At 42.4% G+C, this 18,916-nt stretch overlaps 1 protein-coding gene across 1 annotated transcript; it reads left to right on the top strand.

The window, feature by feature from the left end:
- The first annotated feature begins 409 nt into the window (after positions 1-409).
- Positions 410-17,350, top strand: Drg1 (developmentally regulated GTP binding protein 1). The gene is made up of 9 exons (XM_028758122.1): positions 410-601; positions 1,852-1,975; positions 4,409-4,584; positions 7,294-7,363; positions 9,577-9,746; positions 13,678-13,808; positions 15,393-15,560; positions 15,776-15,898; positions 16,893-17,350. Exons 1-9 carry the CDS (start codon positions 560-562, stop codon positions 16,990-16,992), a joined length of 1,104 nt encoding a protein of 367 aa, XP_028613955.1. The 5' UTR covers positions 410-559; the 3' UTR covers positions 16,993-17,350.
- Positions 17,351-18,916: the final 1,566 nt, after the last annotated feature.

Below are 18,916 nucleotides of genomic sequence, written 5' to 3'. Positions count from 1 at the left end.
TGAATTCACTAACTGACTCCTTGATTGGCATCCTCTATCTTTGGGGTTCCTGGTAAACAAAGGATCCCTCAAAAATTCTTCCCCCCACTCCCCCGAGAGGCTCTCCACAACCCAGGAAGCAGAGGTCACCAGGGCGTCTCTCTTGATGACGAAAGGGGGCCCCAAGTATTTGCACGCACTTTGATGGGCGCAGGGACTAGGTCTTTTACGGCTCACACGCTGTACTCGGCGCTGACGGGGCGAGCGCAGGTCCGGCGGGGTGGGGCCGAGCTGCGCGCGACCCTCGGCGCGCTCCGGGAAGCTGGCCCGAGCGACCGCTCTGGTCACCGCGGCCTCAGGCTCTATGACACCGCTCTGGCTGGCGGAACAGGGAGGAGTCGGCGGAGCAGGCGGAGACTGCCGGGCATCAAGAGCGTCAGCGCGGACTTCTCGCGAAACCGTGTCGCGAGAATTAGCAAGTCCCGCGCTTGCGCACTGCAGCGGTGGCCAGCGGCGCGTCTGGTGCGTGAAGGGGATCTAGCTAGTGGGAAGGCCAGTGAGGCCTCGAGAGCCCGTCACCATGAGCGGGACCTTAGCGAAGATCGCGGAGATCGAAGCCGAGGTAAAAGGCGCAGTCGGCGCTTCCCTCCCGGCCCGAGCATCACTTCTGCAGCGGCACCGCTCCTCCGGTGTCCGCGGCGTCAGGGCCTGGTTTCCACCCCCGTGCCACCAACTCCCATCGCTCCCTCAGTCTAAGCCTGCACTACCTCAGCCCCTTACCATGCAGCCCCCTTCCTGAGCTCCTGGGGCCTGAGCCTCTCAGCTTGCATCAGCCAGCTCCCTCTCTGCTCTGCTTCCCACATCCGACACCCAGCCCTTGGCCAGTAGTCACTCCGGTTTTCGGCGCATGTCTCCACATTATTTCTGGTTCTCTTGCTTTTCTCTGAGCCACATGACTTCTGTCTCAGACTCTGTGACCTGATCACGTATTTTAAGGTTTTGTCCGGTTATTCCTTGCCTACCTGCCACTGATGATCCCGTTTTGCACGTCATTGGTTGTGGCGGTAAGATATGGAAGTAAATTGATTGTACCTGGATAGCGTGTCATCCTGAGAAATTCAGGGCTTTTTAAAGTCAGTAAAGTGGTACCCTTCTAGATCAGGTATGGTAGAAACGAATCAGCAGATGGATTTTAATTCCATCTGTGGATAGCAATTGGAATGACCTTGGGTCCTGTCACTTTGGGCCTCATTTGTTTCTTCTGTAGTGAAGAAGATGAACTGGATGTTGGGGAGAGGGAATTCAGAGTTTATTTTTATGTTTGTGTGTGTGTGTCGTCAGCATAATTTAGGGGAATCATTCTGCTCAGTCTTGGCTTCTAGGATTGAGTTTAGGTCTTCAAGTTTGACAGCAAGCCCACTTACTCTTTGAGTCTGTCTAAGTGGCCCTGGATTTTTTTCCCTCCCTCTCTCTTCCTCTCTTTGTTTGGAGATAGGGTCTTGTTACATACGTCTGGATGTCATGGATCTCATTTTGTAGATCAAACTGGCCTTCAATTCAGAGAGATCTGCTTCAGCCTCCAGAGTGCTGGCATTAGCCAGGTTTGGATTTTTCTTTTCTAAAAATACTTAGGTGAGCTCAGGAGGCAGAGGCCAGTGGAACACTATGAGTTCTATGCCAACCTGGTTTACATAGAAAGTTCTAGGACTGTCTGGACTACATAAAGAGACTTTATCTCAAGGAAAATTAAAATAGTTACACTGACATTAGTAGGAACTAGAAAACCAAAACATGTTCTCAGCTTTTGGGAGGATTCAGGATTTTTTTCCTGACATGATGCAGATTTTATGGTTCTGATTCCTTCCCTGATAGATGGCTCGGACTCAAAAGAACAAGGCTACCGCACATCACCTTGGACTGCTTAAGGCTCGCCTTGCTAAGCTTCGAAGAGAGCTCATCACTCCAAAAGGTGGCGGTGGTGGTGGGCCAGGCGAAGGTTTGTAGTTCCATGGATTATGTGTGTATATATAATATGTATGTGTGGTTTCTGCTAAACTAATACACATATCTAATGTGTGTATGTGTGTGTTGTATGCCCGTAGAATTTTTTTTTTGTTGTGTTTTCTTTTCAAGACAGGTTCTCACTATATACCTCTTTTCCTGGCACTCACTATGTAGTTAGTCTAGGCTAGCCTCGAACTCACAGAGATCTATTTGCCTCCCAAGTGCTGGGATTAAAAGTGCACACCACTGTGCCTGGCTTCTGAGAATGTGTCTCTGTATTTATGTGCTTAGGAAGACCGGGCATTACTACTTTATTTTCTTTTTAAAATTGAGGTAGGGTCTTACTGATCTTGAAATTCACCAGTTCACCTGACTAGTGATTCATCAGGCTCTGGACACCTGCCTATAATCTAGAGATGGGATTATGGGTGTGTGCTGCTGTTGCCAGGCTTTGACCTGTGGGTGCTGGGAATCCACAGTCAGGTCTTCATGCTTGTGTGACAGGCACACTGATTACTGAGCCTTCTCCTCGCCCAATTATTTTTAAACATTTAAAAATTTATTTATCTTGTGTGCATAATTAATATTTTTATTTTATTTTAGGTTTTTTTTTTTTTTTTTTTTGATACAGGGTTTCTTAATGTAACCAGCCCCTGGTTGTTCTGGACTCTCTTGTAGACCAAGCTGGCCTCGAACTCAAAGAGATATGCCCAGCTCTGTCTCCCAAGTGCTGGGATTAAAGGCATGCAGCCACCACATTAGGCTGTAATTAATGTTTTTAGTTGGACAGTGGTATTCAGTAGTGAGAACTAGAGGGTAGAGGAAGAAACCTGACATCATCCTTCATGTTATGCGCACATGCACAATTTCAAAAGCTACTAACATACCCGTAATCACAGTACTCGGGAGTGAGGCTAGAGGATTGCAAACTCCAGTCTTGCAATGTAGCCTAGGCTATGTAAGTATATCCTATTTGAAAAAAAAAAAAAAATTGGATTATACCATCCCCAGGGACAGGATAAAATCCAAACCAGAGCTGAACACAGAGCCTCAAACTATATCTTGTTTTTTGTGGTTGTGTTTTGTTGTTTGAGACACTCTCACTCTAGACTAGGCTGACCTTAAACTCTCATAGTGCCTCTGCCTCCAGAATGCTGGGATTAAAGGTGTATACCACTAAGCCTGGCTTTATTTTTTTGATATTTTTAATTTAATGTTTTAAATTATGTATATAGTATATAAATATAAAAATATTTTCAATTTATGTGTGTGCCTTTGATCCCAGCATATAGGGGGCAGGACAGCCAGAGCTACATTGTAAGGCCCTGTCTCAAAAGAAATAATTAAAAAAAAAAAAACCAAAATAAGTAAGTGTGTGTATATGTGGTTCCTTGTTGTATGTGCATCAGTGCTTTGAGAGCCCAGCAGAAGGAATAGAATTCCTTGGAACTGCACGTACAGCTGTGCATGCTAAGACCCAAGCTTGGCTGCTTTGCAAGAGCAGCAAAGAGCCATCTCCAACCGCTATGCTATTTTGTGTATGTGTTTTGCCTGTGTATATGTTTGTACCGTGTGTGAGGTACTCCTGGAGGCCAGAAGAGCATACTGTACCCATCAGACCCCCTGAGACTGGAGTAAGAGATTCTTGTTAGCTGTGTTGTCCATGTGAGGGATTGAGTATGGTCCTCTGCAAGAGCAGTCAGTGCTTGAGCCCCAGTGTTTTATGTTTTTGAGAAAGAATCTCAGCTATTCCAAGCTGGCCCCTAAACTTCTGTTCCTTCTGCTTTTTACCTTAAGTACTGTGATTATAGGCATGTATCACCATACTTGGCTAACCTTTATCACCTTCTTTTCCGCCTCCTCCTCTTTTTTTTTTTTTTTTTGAGACAGGGTTTCTCTGTGTATGGCTAACCTGAAACTCACTCTGTAGACCAGGCTGGCCTCAATTCAAAGATCCACCTGCCTCTGCCTCCTGAGCACTAGGGTCAGAGGCATGTGTTGACACTGTCTGGCACATGAATTCTTTTGTAATCTTTGGGCCTTAAAAATTATGCAAAATTAGCTGGGCAGTGGTGGCGCACACCTTTAATCCCAGCATTTGGGAGGCAGAGATAGGTGGATTTCTGAGTTCGAGGCCAGCCTGGTCTACAGAGTGAGATCCAGGACAGCCAGGGCTACACAGAGAAACCCTGTCTCCAAAAACCAAAAAAAAATGCAAAATTGTTATAATTTAAGTGATAAAGGATTTTTTTGTTTTAGTCAAGTACTGCATTAAATTGAATTGTGAGTTTCATGCTTGAGTTGTATTTTAGAAGTAAGTTAGAAAGTTAGAAAATCAGACCAACAACAATATTAAAAGAATTAGGTGAGGTGTACTACACTCAAGGATGACACTTGTGTTTTTGATGTTTCTTTGGGGTTTTAGGTTTTGATGTGGCTAAGACAGGTGATGCTCGAATTGGATTTGTGGGTTTTCCATCTGTGGGGAAGTCAACGCTGCTAAGTAACTTAGCAGGAGTGTATTCTGAAGTGGCAGCCTATGAATTCACTACTTTGACCACAGTGCCTGGTGTCATCAGATATAAAGGTGCCAAGATCCAGGTGAGTAAGAGTTTTCAGGCCAAGAAAGGGAAGACATCCATTGTTTTCATTCATTTAAGAAGCACTTTATTAGTAGCCCACGGTATGTCAGGCCTGCCTTTTTAGTTAGTAGGCCCCTCATCTCTTAACATTCATCAATAAAGTTATTACAGTGAAATAGGGCCCATGAAAATATATGGGAAAAAAAAGGTCTGCTTTTTCATCTGACAATGAGGGAAGAGCATTTGAGACAGGACTTTATGCACAGAATGACTTGCAGAAGCGAGTCTTTTTTTAAGAAAAGTTCTTTTTTCTAAATTTATTATTTATTTTTATTTCATGTTCGTTAGTGTTTTGCCTGAATTTATATCTGTGTGAAGGGTGTAGGATCCCCTGGAACTAGAGTTATACACAGTTGTGAGCTACCATGTGGATGCTGGGAATTGAACTCAGGACCTCTGGAAGAGCAGCAGACAATGCTCTTAACCACTGAGCTATTTTTCCAGCTGAAGAAAAGGTCTTATTATATAGTCAAGCCTAGCCTTCAACTCCGAGGTTTGTCCTTACTGTAGCCTATGAAGTGCTAGAATTATAAGTGTGTGACACTACACTTGGGTTGGTGGTGTCTTGAAGTTAATATATGGCCTACTCAATAGTTTCTGTTGCTGTGATGGAATACCATGACCAGTTGGAGAGGACAGAGTTTATTTTTATTAGGTTTACACTTCCACATTATAGCCCATCACTGAAGGAAGTCAGGGCAGGAGCCTGGAAGCAGTAGCTAACGTAGAGGGCATGGGTGGGTGCTGCTTACTAGCTTGCTCTCCATGGCTTGCTCAGACTGCTTGCTTTTTTTATTTTAGATTATTTTTATTTTATTTACATGGGTGTTTTAACTGCATGTATGTCTGTGAGGTTGTTGGATCCCCTAGAACAGAAGTTACAGACAGTTGCGAGCTGCCATGTGGGTGTTGGGTAGAGTAGCCAGATGAGCCATCTCTTCAGCTTCCCAGCCTGCTTTCTTACAGAAGCCAGGACCACCAGCCCAGGGATTGCACCACCTATAATAGGCTGGACCCTCCTCCATCAGTCACTAAGAAAATGCCTTACAGTTGGATCTTACGGAGGCATTTTCTCAATTGAGGTTTCTTTCTTTCAGATAATTCTAGATTGTATCAGATTGGCCTAAGACTAGGCAGCACGATGTGGAATTTTACCAGCCAGAAAAGTAAAAATACATTCAACACAGCTATCACATGCTTTTAATTCCAGTACTCTGGAGGCAGAGGTCAGCAGATCTCTGTTAAGATCTCAAGGCCAGCTTGGACTTGATAGTGAGTTGCAGGACAGCCAGGTCTGTGTAGGGAAACCCTGTCTCCAAAAAAAGAGAAAAAAGTTAAAAAACAGACCCTGTAATCCACCAAACTCCCATCTCCCAGCACTGCTAGCACTATTAACTTGTTGTTTTTGAGACAGATTCTTTGTGTATAGCTCAACCTGGCCTTGAACTTGAGCTTCTGCCTTTGTATCTGTCATGGGAGCTACAACTGGCTTGATGTTAGTTTCTGTGAGTTTATTAAGATGGTATTTGCAGAGCTTCTGAACTACGATGTTTTCTTTTCAAAGTTAGTAAATGTTTCAGGGGAGATACTTTGGAAAAAATCTGCATTTTAATTCTCAAGATTTTTTTTTCTTTTTTTTTCTTTTTTTTTTTTTTTGTTTTTTGAGACAGGGTTTCTCTGTGTGACCCTGGCTGTCCTGGAACTCACTCTGTAGACCAGGCTGGCCTCGAACTCAGAAATCCGCCTGCCTCTGCCTCCCAAGTGCTGGGACTAAAGGCGTGCGACACCACTGGCTGAACCTGTGTCTTCTCAAAGAGCAGGTTCTTAGTGCTGAGCCATCTCTCCAGCTGCTTAACCTGTATTGTTACAGTGTTCATTACGTGTTTCAGATTCAAGCACGTTCCTTAAACTTTCACTGCTCCTTTTTGCTGTCTATTCTGACTGTGACTTTCAGTGCTTTTTTTTTCATTATATTTGTTAACTGGGTTTCTGATGGAAGAGCTGTCCTTTGCCCATTTATTCAGTGATTTATGTAAATGTTGGGTTGTGGATATTTTGTTTTATGTGTTATAATTCAGTGTTGTATATATTTACATTTTGCCAGCTTTGACCATTAGAAAGTTTTTGTTTGTTCCATTTTATCTTTTTAGTTTTTCGAGACAGGGTTTCTCTGTGTAGTCTGGCTGTTCTGGAACTCTGTGGTCTCAGTCTACAGGTAGCATAGAGGTCATCTAAACTATTACACCTCTGGTCTAGTTGTGGGAGCTGGGGGAGCTACTGGCCATACAGATAATGCAGAGGTCACCTAGATTATTAGCCACCTCTGGAACTGCTTGTGTGAGCTTAGTATGGTCTGACCTCTTCAGATAGCACAAGGATCACCTAGGCTGTTAGCTACTTCTAGTCCCAGCCTTAGGGGCAGAAAACAGGTTATCCATTTTTTTCCTTTGAAAAGACAATCTTGCAGGTATAATATTTCTGGGTTCCCTAATGTTATCTGTGAGTTCAAGGACCTTTGTACTCCCAACACAAAGAAAGGTTGGACTTAGTTCTAATAAATTTTAGATGCTAGAGAAATACTAGCATCTAAGAGGATACTTGTCAGTGTGATTGGTCTATTCGTATTTATAACTGATTGCTCCTTTTTTTCCCATTCTTAATCTTGCAGCTCCTGGATCTCCCAGGTATTATTGAAGGTGCCAAGGATGGGAAAGGTAGAGGTCGTCAAGTCATTGCAGGTCAGTGATCTGGGGCTATCCTCTGAGGTATCACAGATAGCTTCTGCTGGATAACACTCTTTTAGTTACCCATTTAAGTTCCGGCCATTGCACATGTCATCTTCACTTTTTTCACCAGCATGATCTTTATTCAGTAGAAATCCTTAATTTTGTAATTTGCCTCTAATATTTTTTGGACTTATTTTTATATGTGTTATTTATAAGGATTGCTTTGGCTACGTTTGTATGTGTGTACCCATACATGCCTAGTGCCTGGGGAGGCCAGAAGAGGCCATATCCCTTTGAACTGGGGTTTATAAGGGCCTGCCACCATGTCCAGCATTTTTATTTTTTAAAAAATTTTTAATTTTTTTGGCATCAGTTCTGGGGATCAAACTCAGGTCTTGATGTAAATACTTTACTTACTGAACTGTCTCCCCAGTCTTGGAATTTCTTTTTTTTTTTTTTGGTTTTTTTTTTTTTTTTTTGGTTTTTTGAGACAGGGTTTCTCTGCATAGTCCTGGCTGTCCTGGAACTCACTCTGTAGACCAGGCTGGGCTCGAACTCAGAAATCCGCCTGCCTCTGCCTCCCAAGTGCTGGGATTAAAGGCGTGCGCCACCACCGCCCGGCGGGACTTAATATTTATAATGCTTTTAGTTTCTGTGACAGAATATGTCACTAAAAAATTAAAAGGAGAAAAGATTTATTTTGGTTTAATATGACAGGGAGGATCTAACAACATCTTATATTGGTCAGGAGAAGAGGTGGAGGGAAAGAGAAAGAGGATGAGGAGGGGACAACCTAATAAATACACAAAAAAATTCAACATTGTCACTGCCACCAGCAAGAGAAGTCATTAAATACTAATTAGTAATAACACTGACTATTGGTAAGGATGTGAAGTACTGAAGTACAAAGCTGGGCAGTGGTGGCGCACACCTTTAATCCCAGCACTTGGGAGGCAGAGGCAGGTGGATTTCTGAGTTCGAGGCTAGCCTGCTCTACAGAGTTGAGTTCCAGGACAGCCAGGGCTACACAGAGAAACCCTGTCTCGAAAAAAAACAAAAACCAAACCAAACTAAACCAAAGCAAAAAACCAAAAAAACAAGTTACTGATATGTATACAATATTAAGAAGTGTCAGAATAAAAGATTTGAGCAGAAAAGATGACATTTTATTCCATTTTTGTGAAATTCTAAAATGTATAAATTACCTATAGTGATAGAAAGTAGAAAACTGGTTGAGGATCAGAGAAAGTGGTGCGACTTTCAGGGATGATGTGAGTTTTCTGTATAATTTGACTGGCTTGTTTTTCTTTTTTCTTTTTTTTCATGTTTCTTTTTTAATTCTTTTTTTTTTTTTTTTTTTAATAATGTATGTCAGTACATCACACAGTCCTCTGGGTCATCAGATCCCATTACAGATGGTTGTGAGCCACCATGTGATTGCTGGGAATTGAACTCAGGACCTCTGGAAATGCAGTCAGTGCTCTTTAACTGCTGAGCCATCTCTCCAGCTCCCACTGGTTTGTTTTTGACATAGTCTTACCTAGACTAGTTGACCTTAATTTGTTATGTAGCTGAGCCTGTGCTGATCTTTGTGCTGGGATTGCAAGTGTCTGCTGCTACATCTTGACTCTCCTGACTGTTGTGGTGATTATATACCATTAAATCATCTGCTAAACAACTACAATTTGTTTTTGTAAATTGTAATTCAATAAGGTTGATTAAGTTATGTTAATTGAGGGCTAGAGAGAGAGGTCAGTGGTTAAGAGCACTGGCTGGTCTCGAAGAGAGAATCCAGGTTTGATTCTCAATACCCATATGGCAGCTTACAACCCTTTGTGTCTCCAGTTTCAGAGGATCTTCTGGCCTTTGGGAGGAATGTTCAGGCAATCACTCATACACATTAAAAAACAACGTAATCATTTTAGAGTTTGTACTTTTAAAAATTTTTCTAAACTTACTTGTAATTTATTATTTGATGTATATCTTTCTTTTGATTGTCTTAATCATATATAAGAGATGGGTCAGTTTTCTGGGTGGTTATTCTGATGACTTTAAAACATAACTGCAAGTTGATAACTAGTATAAATATTTGGAAATCTTAACCATTTTCTATGTATATAAGAAAGAAAAAACATCTCAGCCAGGGGCTACAAACACTTCTGTTTGAGTTTAAATTCTATTTGAGGCTGTATGTATTCAACTTAGGGTATCATTTTTACCCTCAGTGGCCCGAACGTGTAATTTGATCTTGATTGTTCTGGATGTCCTAAAACCCTTGGGACATAAGAAGATAATTGAAAATGAGTTGGAAGGCTTTGGAATTCGCTTGAACAGCAAACCCCCCAACATTGGCTTTAAGAAGAAAGACAAGGGAGGCATTAATCTCACAGCCACTGTAAGTGGGGAAGGTAACATGGGGCAGATCTGCTGCTGAGGGATGGGAGTGAAAAGTTGATTCAAGTGTGCAGAAATGGATAATTTGGGAATTTTCTGGCTTTTTCCTGTCTTTCATTCCATGGCCCTTTAATGACTGATAAGAAAGACAAGGTTAGGACAGGATTCATTCTCAGAATTACTTTTTCAACTTTATTTCTTCTTTTTGTTTCTCTGCCTAAGATGGTGTAGACGTTTTGATCAATATATCTATGAATTAGTTGCTAATATCTTGTGCTTTCATTTATTTATCGTGATTTTATAAAGCACTAACCAGAGGCCAAGGATTATTTTACGCTCTGGAGAGTGACAAAGGGAAGGAGGGTGTCGAAGAAGGCACTGAGTAGTCACGGACCTTTGTAAATGAACAGTTAATGAGGAGATAGTAGACAGAAGTTTAAGATGAAGAGTACAATAGGGAATGTGAGGAGGCTGGATTTGTCCCTCCTCCCCAGATTGTCTCAGGTGGGCTTCAAACTTACAATGTAGCTGAAAATTACTTTGAACTGCTTTTCCTGCTTCTGCCTCTTGAGACTTGGGGTGACAAGTGTGGCTTAGGCTGGCCTTGAATTCACAGAGCTCAGCCTGCCTCTGACTCTCTAGTGCTGGGATTAAAGGTCTGTGCCACCACACCTGGTTGTGGGGCTATCTTTTCTTTTTGGTTTTTCGAGACAGGGTTTCTCTGTGTAGCCCTGGCTGTCCTGGAACTCACTCTGTAGATCAGGCTGGCCTCAAACTCAGAAATCTGCCTGCCTCTGCCTCCCAAGTGCTGGGAGCTACTTTTCTAAGTGCACTGTTCAGAGAAATACTCACCGGGATGACTTGAGAGTGTTATCCAACTGCATATCCTGGGGAAGTGTGAGTGAACAAGCCCTTGGAAAGTAGCCAGAAATGGCATAGGCCATTGATTATATTCTAACCTGTGCAATAACCTTGACTGACTTGTTTTTTAATATTTTAAACGTTTTTATTCATTTTTAGTTTACATGTATGAGTGTTTTGCCCGAATTCATGTATATCACATTTGTGCAGTGTCTGAGGAGACCAAAAGAGGGCATCTAACCCCCTGAAGTTACAGACTGTTGTGAGATGCCATGCTCTAGCTGGGAGCTGAAACCAGGTTTTCTCCAAGTGCTTTCAACTGCTGAGCCATCTCTCCAGCCCCGACCTTTTTTTTTTTTTTTTTTTTTTTAAATTTTTTTAATTTTATATTTTAGTGTTTTGAGACAAGGCCTTTTATATACCAGTCTGGTCATGAACTTGGTATATTTCCAAGGCTTCCCTGCTTCTCCTTTCGTCTCTTAGGTATTAGAGTCATAGGTATATGGTACCACACCTGACTTTTAGACTTAGGTTCTAATGGAATCCACATAAGCTTTTGTGTTTACTTGGTGTAAGAGATACAAAGCAGAAACCACGTAAGAGGTTATCACAGTGGCTCTTTGAAGAGCTGTGTCTCGTAGTGTATCGGCATAGTCCTGTCACTTCAGTAGTTTGTAGTGTATCGGCATGGTCCTGTCACTTCAGTAGTTTGTAGTGTATCAGCATGGTCCTGTCACTTCAGTAGTTTGTAGTGTATCGGCATGGTCCTGTCACTTCAGTAGTTTGTAGTGTATCGGCATGGTCCTGTCACTTCAGTAGTTTGTAGTGTATTGGCATAGTCCTGTCACTTCAGTAGCTTGGAAATTGAGACAGACCAGTTCTGAGATTGAACTAGCTTAGGCTACATAGCAAAACTCTGTCTCAAAAACAAAAGGCTTTGGTTTGGCACTTGAAAGACAGAGGCAAGTAGATATTCTAAGTTCTAGCGCAGCCTAACACAAAGAAACCCTATCTTAAAAACAAACAAGCAAACAATAAAAAAAACTTTGTTGTTGTTGTTTTTTTGTTTTGTTTGTTTGTTTTGTGCATATTGCTGTTTTCTCTGCATAATACATTAGTGCATCACTGTGTACCTGGTGCTAGGAGGCCAAACGATGGTGTTTTTAGACATAGTCACACTATGAAGTACTAGGTGGCCTGGAAGTCTCTGTGGAGACCATATTGGTTTTGAATTCAGAAGAGTTCTGCTTTCCTTTGCCTGCTGATACTGGCATTAAAGATGTCCGTCACCAAGCTAGTTAATGACCTCTTTTTTAAAAGATTACGTTTTATTTTGTATGTGGGGCGGGGGGTGGGGTGGGGTGGGCTTGTATGGTGTGGGAGAGTGGGTGTTTGTTGTGGTTGGTCAGAGGAGAAATTACAGACATCAGTTTTCTCTTCCAATTGTGGGTCCTGATAATTGAATTCAGGGTGTCAGGCTTGGCAGCAGGCTCCTTTGTTTACTGAGCATCTCACTCTGAAAACTTCATTTTATTTTTAAAATTTTGTGTATATGTGGAGGGGTCTGGTATTTCCTTGTGAGTTCAAGTGCCCAAGGAATCAAGATGGTGTCAGGCCCCCTAGAATTAAGAGTCACAGGTGTTTGTGAGCCTCCCTAGGTGGATACTGGGAATGAACTGTGGTTCTCTGCAAGAACAGCAAGTACTCGTAACTGCTGAGCCATCTCTCCAGCCTCCCGGTAAATTCTTAAAGCAGGGTTGTAACAGGAGTAGAGGTAGGTGATTCTGAATGCAGCCAGTAGAGCCTCACTTTGGATAAAAAGTGCTTATGCTTCTTTGAAGAACTGTCTTGTAGTATAGTAATATAAGAGGTGATAATGAATTTTTTTCCTGAACTAGAAAAATGAACTTTTATTATACATCTGTACTTTTATTATACATTTGCTCTTTTTTTTTTTTTTTTTTTTTTTTGGACACATTTGTGGTACAAAGTCATGGGAAGATCAGGACAGTGGATCTGAGATACTAACTAAATACCTTAGGAATGCCTTTGACAAACATTCTAGACTGGAGATTTAATTTGGTGATAGCCAGAAGCCTAGCTGATATCATTAAGGATATAAGTATAGATAGAAAATTTAAGACAAGACAATTTAAGAAGGAAGACTGGAGAAAATTAGATGGTTAACGAGACCAAATAAAGAAAATGTTTTTGATAGAAGGAAATTGAGTACTGTTATCAAATGCTACAGCTTTGGTCAGTGAATTAAGGTCTGAGAATTACCTGAGAGTTCAGATAAACATAGGTTTAAGCTAGCTTTCCCAGGCGATATCCCCATTTATTTTGAATTTATGTCTTATTTGAATTTATGTCTTTGAATTAGTATGCTGTAGCTGTTGGTAATAACTCTGTTAGATGGCTTGAACAACAGGATTATCAAAGTGATTGTTAGGCTGATACTGAAATTAGGACTCTGCCCTAATGACCTGTTCTCTGTCATTAATTATTGTCACTTTCTGAGATACTGAATATAGGACTTCAGTGTATGAATTATAGGGAATGGGCTAGGCTACAGGATGCAGTTTAGCACACTACACACCTACCTAAGAGTTTAGAAAGGTTTTTTAGTTATATTCTACTATAAATTACTTACTCTGATCCAGGGCAATGTAATGAGTTTTAATTTTAGCTATAATTTTCTAGGTACAGGGCTAGGATATAGCTCAGTAGGTAGGATGCTTGCTTAGCATGTACAGAGCCTTGGGTTAAATTCATAGTACCACATTAACAGAGCATGGTGTTGCATGGTCCAGGCACTTGGGAATTATAGTTAGGAGGATCAGCGTTATTCTTGGCTACTTGGTGAATTTGAAATCATTCTGAAAAAGAAAAGTACATGGAGGCTAGGCATGGTGGTGTGTGCCTTTAATTACGGCCCCCAGGCAGAAGATGGTTGATGTCTGTAAAGTTTCAGGCCAGCTAGAGCTATGTACTACGACACTGTCTCAAAAAGAAAAGGGCGTGCTTCCCCATCCTCTCTGATTTGTCATTGTTTACTCTTGTCTGTACAGTGCCCTCAGAGTGAATTAGATGCTGAAACAGTGAAGAGCATTCTGGCTGAATATAAAATTCATAATGCTGATGTGACTTTGCGTAGTGATGCCACAGCTGATGACCTCATTGACGTGGTTGAAGGAAACAGGTACTTAGTGTGTCTTTGTGACTGAGTTTAAAGCTTTTGAGGGAAACAAACAATAGGTCATGGATCTGGAAGATGTGGGTCAAGGCCACCACAGCTGTGCTGTTGTCCGGTGTAGTGGAGCCTTGAGTTTTTCAGCTGTCGTATGTGGGTTGTCTTCTTTTTTAACTTCTTCCCTAGCTCTGCAATTTCATCAATAATGATAATGTTTCCTGTTTCAGTTACTCGCTGTGATCTATGCTGCCTCTTCAGCTCTGTCAAGTGGTTGTTGAAGAGAGGGGGTCAGTCTGCTCTCTCCAGTTGCTCAGTTGAGCAGTTGTTTAGGCCGTCCTGCAGAAGTCAGGAGAGTGCCACGATGTGCCTCTTCCATGCATCTTAACTGTATATGGCCGAGACCTTGTTCTATAAAATACTACTACTGCTGAGCACTTGAGTAATTTAAACCAGTCTGTTGACGTTATTCCTAACATTTACAGAGAATCTTCTTACTCTTTGTGTTTATTTAAAGAATTTGACTTTAACTGAAAACAAATGCTTTGGGTATTTTAAATGAAGCAGCTAAAATCTGAAAAGTTGCAGTTTGCCTAATTTCTGGCAATCTTAGCCGTGATACTGATTGGACAGTAGGAGTTTAACATTCCTAAATGATATACTTTAAAAATAAATTTAGGGCTGGAGAGGTGGCACAGTGGTTAGGAGCACTGACTGCTCTTCCAAAGGTTCTGAGTTTACTTCCCAGCAACCACAAGGTGGCTCACAACCTTCTGTAATGGGATCTGTTGACCTTTTCTGGTGTGTCTGAAGATAGCAACAGTGTACTCATATACATAAAATAAGTAAATCTTTTAAAATAAAATAAATTTAAATGCACACATCTTTAATCCAAGAGGCAGGCAGATCTTCGAGTTGGAGGCCAGCCTGGTCTCAAATTGAGTTCTAAGACAGCAAGGACTAACTGTTCAAAAAATAAAAGTTTAGTATTTAAAAATGACCATGAGCTGGGGCTATTATAATTCAGTGACTCAGTGCTAGCCTATCAGGCACAAGGCTCTACTGTTATGTGTACATGCCTGAACCTGTGTGCAAGTGCCCAAGGAGTCCAGAAGAGGGTGTCCACTGCAGGCCAGAGAGGGAAGCCCCTGGAGTTACAGGCAGTAGTAAGCTACCCAGTTTGGGTAGTGGAACCAAAGTGAGGTCTTGTGGAGGAAGAGCAAGTGCTCTTGACTGCTGCGCTCTCTCTAGCTCCTTGCATTCATTTTGTAGAGAACTAAAAATATATCTATATTATTATTTTGTATGTGTGTGAGAAAGAGACAGAGGTGTCTCTGTGAGTGTGGATATGATGGTCACATGTGGAGGTTAGAGGACAACTTCGTGGAGTTGGTTTTCCTTGCACCTTCAGTTCTAGGGATCAGACGTGGGCAGGGCAGGGCATCAGGCTTGCCTAGGAGGTGCTTTTACTTGCTACTTCTTGTGATGATGATTGCTTTGGAGAGCCTCTGATTTGGGGCTTAGGTGAAGGGATGCTAGTGGTAGTCACTGTTTTGTCAGCAATCCAAGTTAATAACATTTCTTGTCCTTCCATAGAGTTTATATTCCCTGTATCTATGTATTAAATAAGATTGATCAGATCTCCATTGAGGAGTTGGATATCATCTATAAGGTGCCTCACTGTGTACCCATCTCTGCGCATCACCGCTGGAATTTTGATGACCTTTTGGAGAAGATCTGGGACTATCTGAAACTAGTGAGAATGTGAGTTTTAATGATAGCTTTTGGGGATCTGTAACAAAATGGCTCTTTTTCTGGAGATAGAAGTGCTTCCTATAGACCATTGGTCATGTTGCAGGCTCTGTCCTCAGATTGGAGGTCACCCTGGCCTGATCTCAGAGTGATAGAGGGCTGGTTTATGTTCAGATCATGCACACTTTTAAGATGACAGCAACCCTCATGTCTTTTCTCTGTTCTAGTTACACCAAACCCAAAGGCCAGTTACCAGATTACACATCTCCAGTCGTATTGCCTTATTCAAGGACCACTGTGGAAGATTTCTGTATGAAGATTCACAAAAATCTTATCAAAGAATTTAAATAGTAAGCATCATGGGCATGTGGTGCCTCCTTTTCTTGTGAGTTGCTGATTTCATTAATAGTTCTAATTCTTAGAGGAAGATTAAAGAAACCAGGTAACAAAGAGGCTTCTGAAAGGATTTCTTGATTTCTCACTATCTCTTTTTGTAATTTGACAAGGCCTCACTGTGTAGCCTTGCTGCATAGTCTGAAACTTGCTTTTTAGACCAGGCTAGCCTTGAGCTCATAGGTCACTGAGGTCTGCATACCTCTGCCTCCTGTCAACTGGGGTTATAGGTGTGTCCTAACATGACTGCCTTCCTCTTACTGCCTTTTTTTTTTTTTTTAATGTCTGCCTGCCTGCCTGCCTGCCTGCCTGCCTCAGTGTGGTGCTGAGAATCAAACTTTTGTTCTGTGCACGAGCAGCAATGCTCTCAACCACTTAGTCATCTCTCCAGCACCCTTTTAATGTCTTCTGAAACATGGTTTCTCTCTGTAGCCCTGGCTGTCCTGGAACTCACTCTGTAGACTAGGCTGGCCTTGAACTCATAGAGAGCCACCTGCTTCTGCCCCTGGAATGTTGGAATTAAAGGTGTGCGCTACCATGGCCTAACTTTCTCAGTACGTTCTTAAAGCCATGCCTACCTGGTTGGATGGAGCAAGAGGAGTTCCAGAAGCCTCTTCAACTCAGGAGTGTTTAGTGGGACATAGGTTTCTGCCTTGCCCTCATTAATTCACCTTCTCTTTGGCAGATATTGTTAGTTTTAGGGGCTGTGGAGATGACTCTGGATAAGAGTGCATTCACTGAAAGCAAGAAGACCTGGGTTCAAATCCCTTGCTGTCACATAAAAGTTGTGCATGCCCCACATGCCTATAAGCCCAGCAGTAGAAACAGGTGGAGGCTGCAAGCTTGTGTCTTTTAAGATCCAGGATGCTAAATTTGATAAGTTTGGCACCTAGGCAGTTAGGGCAGCAGCTGCTTGTTCCTGCCACTGACTCTCCGTTCCTTTCCATACAGTGCTTTGGTCTGGGGTCTCTCTGTGAAACATAATCCTCAGAAAGTGGGTAAAGATCATACATTGGAAGATGAAGACGTCATTCAGATTGTGAAGAAGTGAAATCCTATTCCTATCTGCTGGTCGGCCACAGCAGTGTTCCTTATGACCAAGTACCTTCCTCAGCCCTGTCTGTCTTTGGCAGCCTCTGGATTGGGATACAGGGATGGCTATGGAGACTTCTGAACTGAAATGCCACTTTTTTTTTTTTTTTTTTTTTTTGGAGATAGGGTCTCATGTATTTCAGGCTGGTTTTGAATTCTTTGTAGTTGAGGCTTGCCTTAAATTCCTTATTCATCAGTCTCCATCTCCCAAGTGCTGTGCTTACCGCTGTGTACCTGTAACAACACCTCAGCAACATCACCTTCCCCACTTTGGTGTCCTTTCTATTGAACTGTATAAAAACCTGGTGGGCCCGTTGGCCATGTGTCATTCATTGTCAGATTTGCTGTGGGATGAGGTGAATGAGGAAACACCTGCTCTGTCATAGGAAATGGGACATAAGAGAATGGGATGTGCGGTGTCCATTTGTTCATTGGTGGTGTGCTGTAATGATAGGTTTTCACCTGGGCTTGGCTTTCTGTCCTTTTAAATGGTCCTTCCCAGGACATTGGGGAGAGGAAGGTGTAATAGGTAGAGTTAACTGCGGGTTTCCCTCCAGCGCTGCTGTTTAGAGACTGTAGTCTATGGGTAGCAGTTGGCTGGACTGCTGTGATGAGGCGGAGTAGGGTTTGAGTTGAGAGTTTTCTATTAGCTATGCACTGAAAAAGATGACTCAGTTTTTGTGAGCCTCAATTTCATCATGTAATACAGGGACAGTGGGACAATGGCATTAACTTTTAAGGTTGGGATTGCTGGTATTAAGGGGTGGGTTTTGGGAGTTGCTTAGCAGTGTCAGTCATAGGAAATATTCACTGTATGGTGGGTGTTGTCACTCAGACTGTTTTGACTCAGCCTGTTTTTGGTTTTGTTTTAGTTTTTTTTTTTTTTTTTTAAGTTTTTTCGAGACAGGGTTTCTCTGTGTAGCCCTGGCTGTCCTGGAACTCACTCTGTAGACCAATCCTTAGAAGTCTGTGGGGCTTATCACACACTGCCTTTTGCTCAGGGCTTGTCCTGCTGCCCTAGAGCTAGCTCTTTTCCTTTCTCTGGGTTTAACACTGTCATTGGATTCAGGTAGGCTTCTCAAGCCTCAGAATATAGACTGTTTTGTCCCTGGGACATTGACTGATAGGCTATCATTGAAAGCCTGTCCCCACACTACAATGACAAATTGGCTTTCAGACCTGTGGAATTTCAGCTAGGTTTCTTCCCCAGTGAGAGCCTAGATTTTTGGGAGTCCTCAGGCCAAGCAAGATTCACTTTGCTTAAACTTTGCACTTCAGGATGCTGAAGAGAGAAGGAAGTCCAAATCCTGTGCAAGGCCTCAGTGGTTTTGAAGAGGTTTTGAGTCCATTGTTAGTACCCCTCTTCCCCACCCCCCTCCCTGCCCAGTTGCCAGCCCCACAGGTTTTGAAAAGCTTTACTTCAACCTGGCATGGCAAATGCCTATAATTCTAGCATTTGGAAGGTAGAGGCAAGAGGGCTAGGGGTTCAGGATCATGCTTGACGGCATACATAATAGTTCATGACATGCTATCTCTAGCCTGCCACCAAGCATACATTCATTTACATTTGCCCTTCTTTGGGGCTTAGACTTAATGGTTCTGAAGGGAAGATACAATTTGTGTCAGATATGGTAGCTGGGAATGTGCTGCTTGGGATCTGCACCAGGTGTTTCCAGGGTTCTGGCCTCTTACCCAAAAATTGAAACTAAGGCCTCAACATGGATTTGCACTAGAAGCAAGGTTTGGAGCAAAGGAATAGTGTAGATTGTGGAAGGATACACTGTCAGAGATTGACTGCAGGCTGAGTGAGTGGGGGTACTTAAGAACCTAAGGCTGTATAGCCTAGGGTCTCAAGGTATCTAAAGGAGGGGAGGGGAGGTTAC

This window comes from Grammomys surdaster, unplaced genomic scaffold (genome assembly GCF_004785775.1).
Source record: "Grammomys surdaster isolate TR1022 unplaced genomic scaffold, NIH_TR_1.0 126187, whole genome shotgun sequence".
Taxonomy (NCBI): Eukaryota; Metazoa; Chordata; class Mammalia; order Rodentia; family Muridae; genus Grammomys; species Grammomys surdaster.
The sequence above is the reverse complement of the archived record's forward strand: the minus strand, read 5'-3'. Positions and strand labels throughout refer to the sequence as shown.

Coding starts and splice junctions, on each gene's coding strand:
- Drg1 (XM_028758122.1), top strand. CDS start 560: ATGAGCGGGACCTTAGCGAAGATCGCGGAGATCGAAGCCGAG. Junction 7,364..9,576: donor AGGTCGTCAAGTCATTGCAG/GTCAGTGATCTG, acceptor TTTTACCCTCAG/TGGCCCGAACGTGTAATTTG. Junction 15,561..15,775: donor TATCTGAAACTAGTGAGAAT/GTGAGTTTTAAT, acceptor TCTCTGTTCTAG/TTACACCAAACCCAAAGGCC.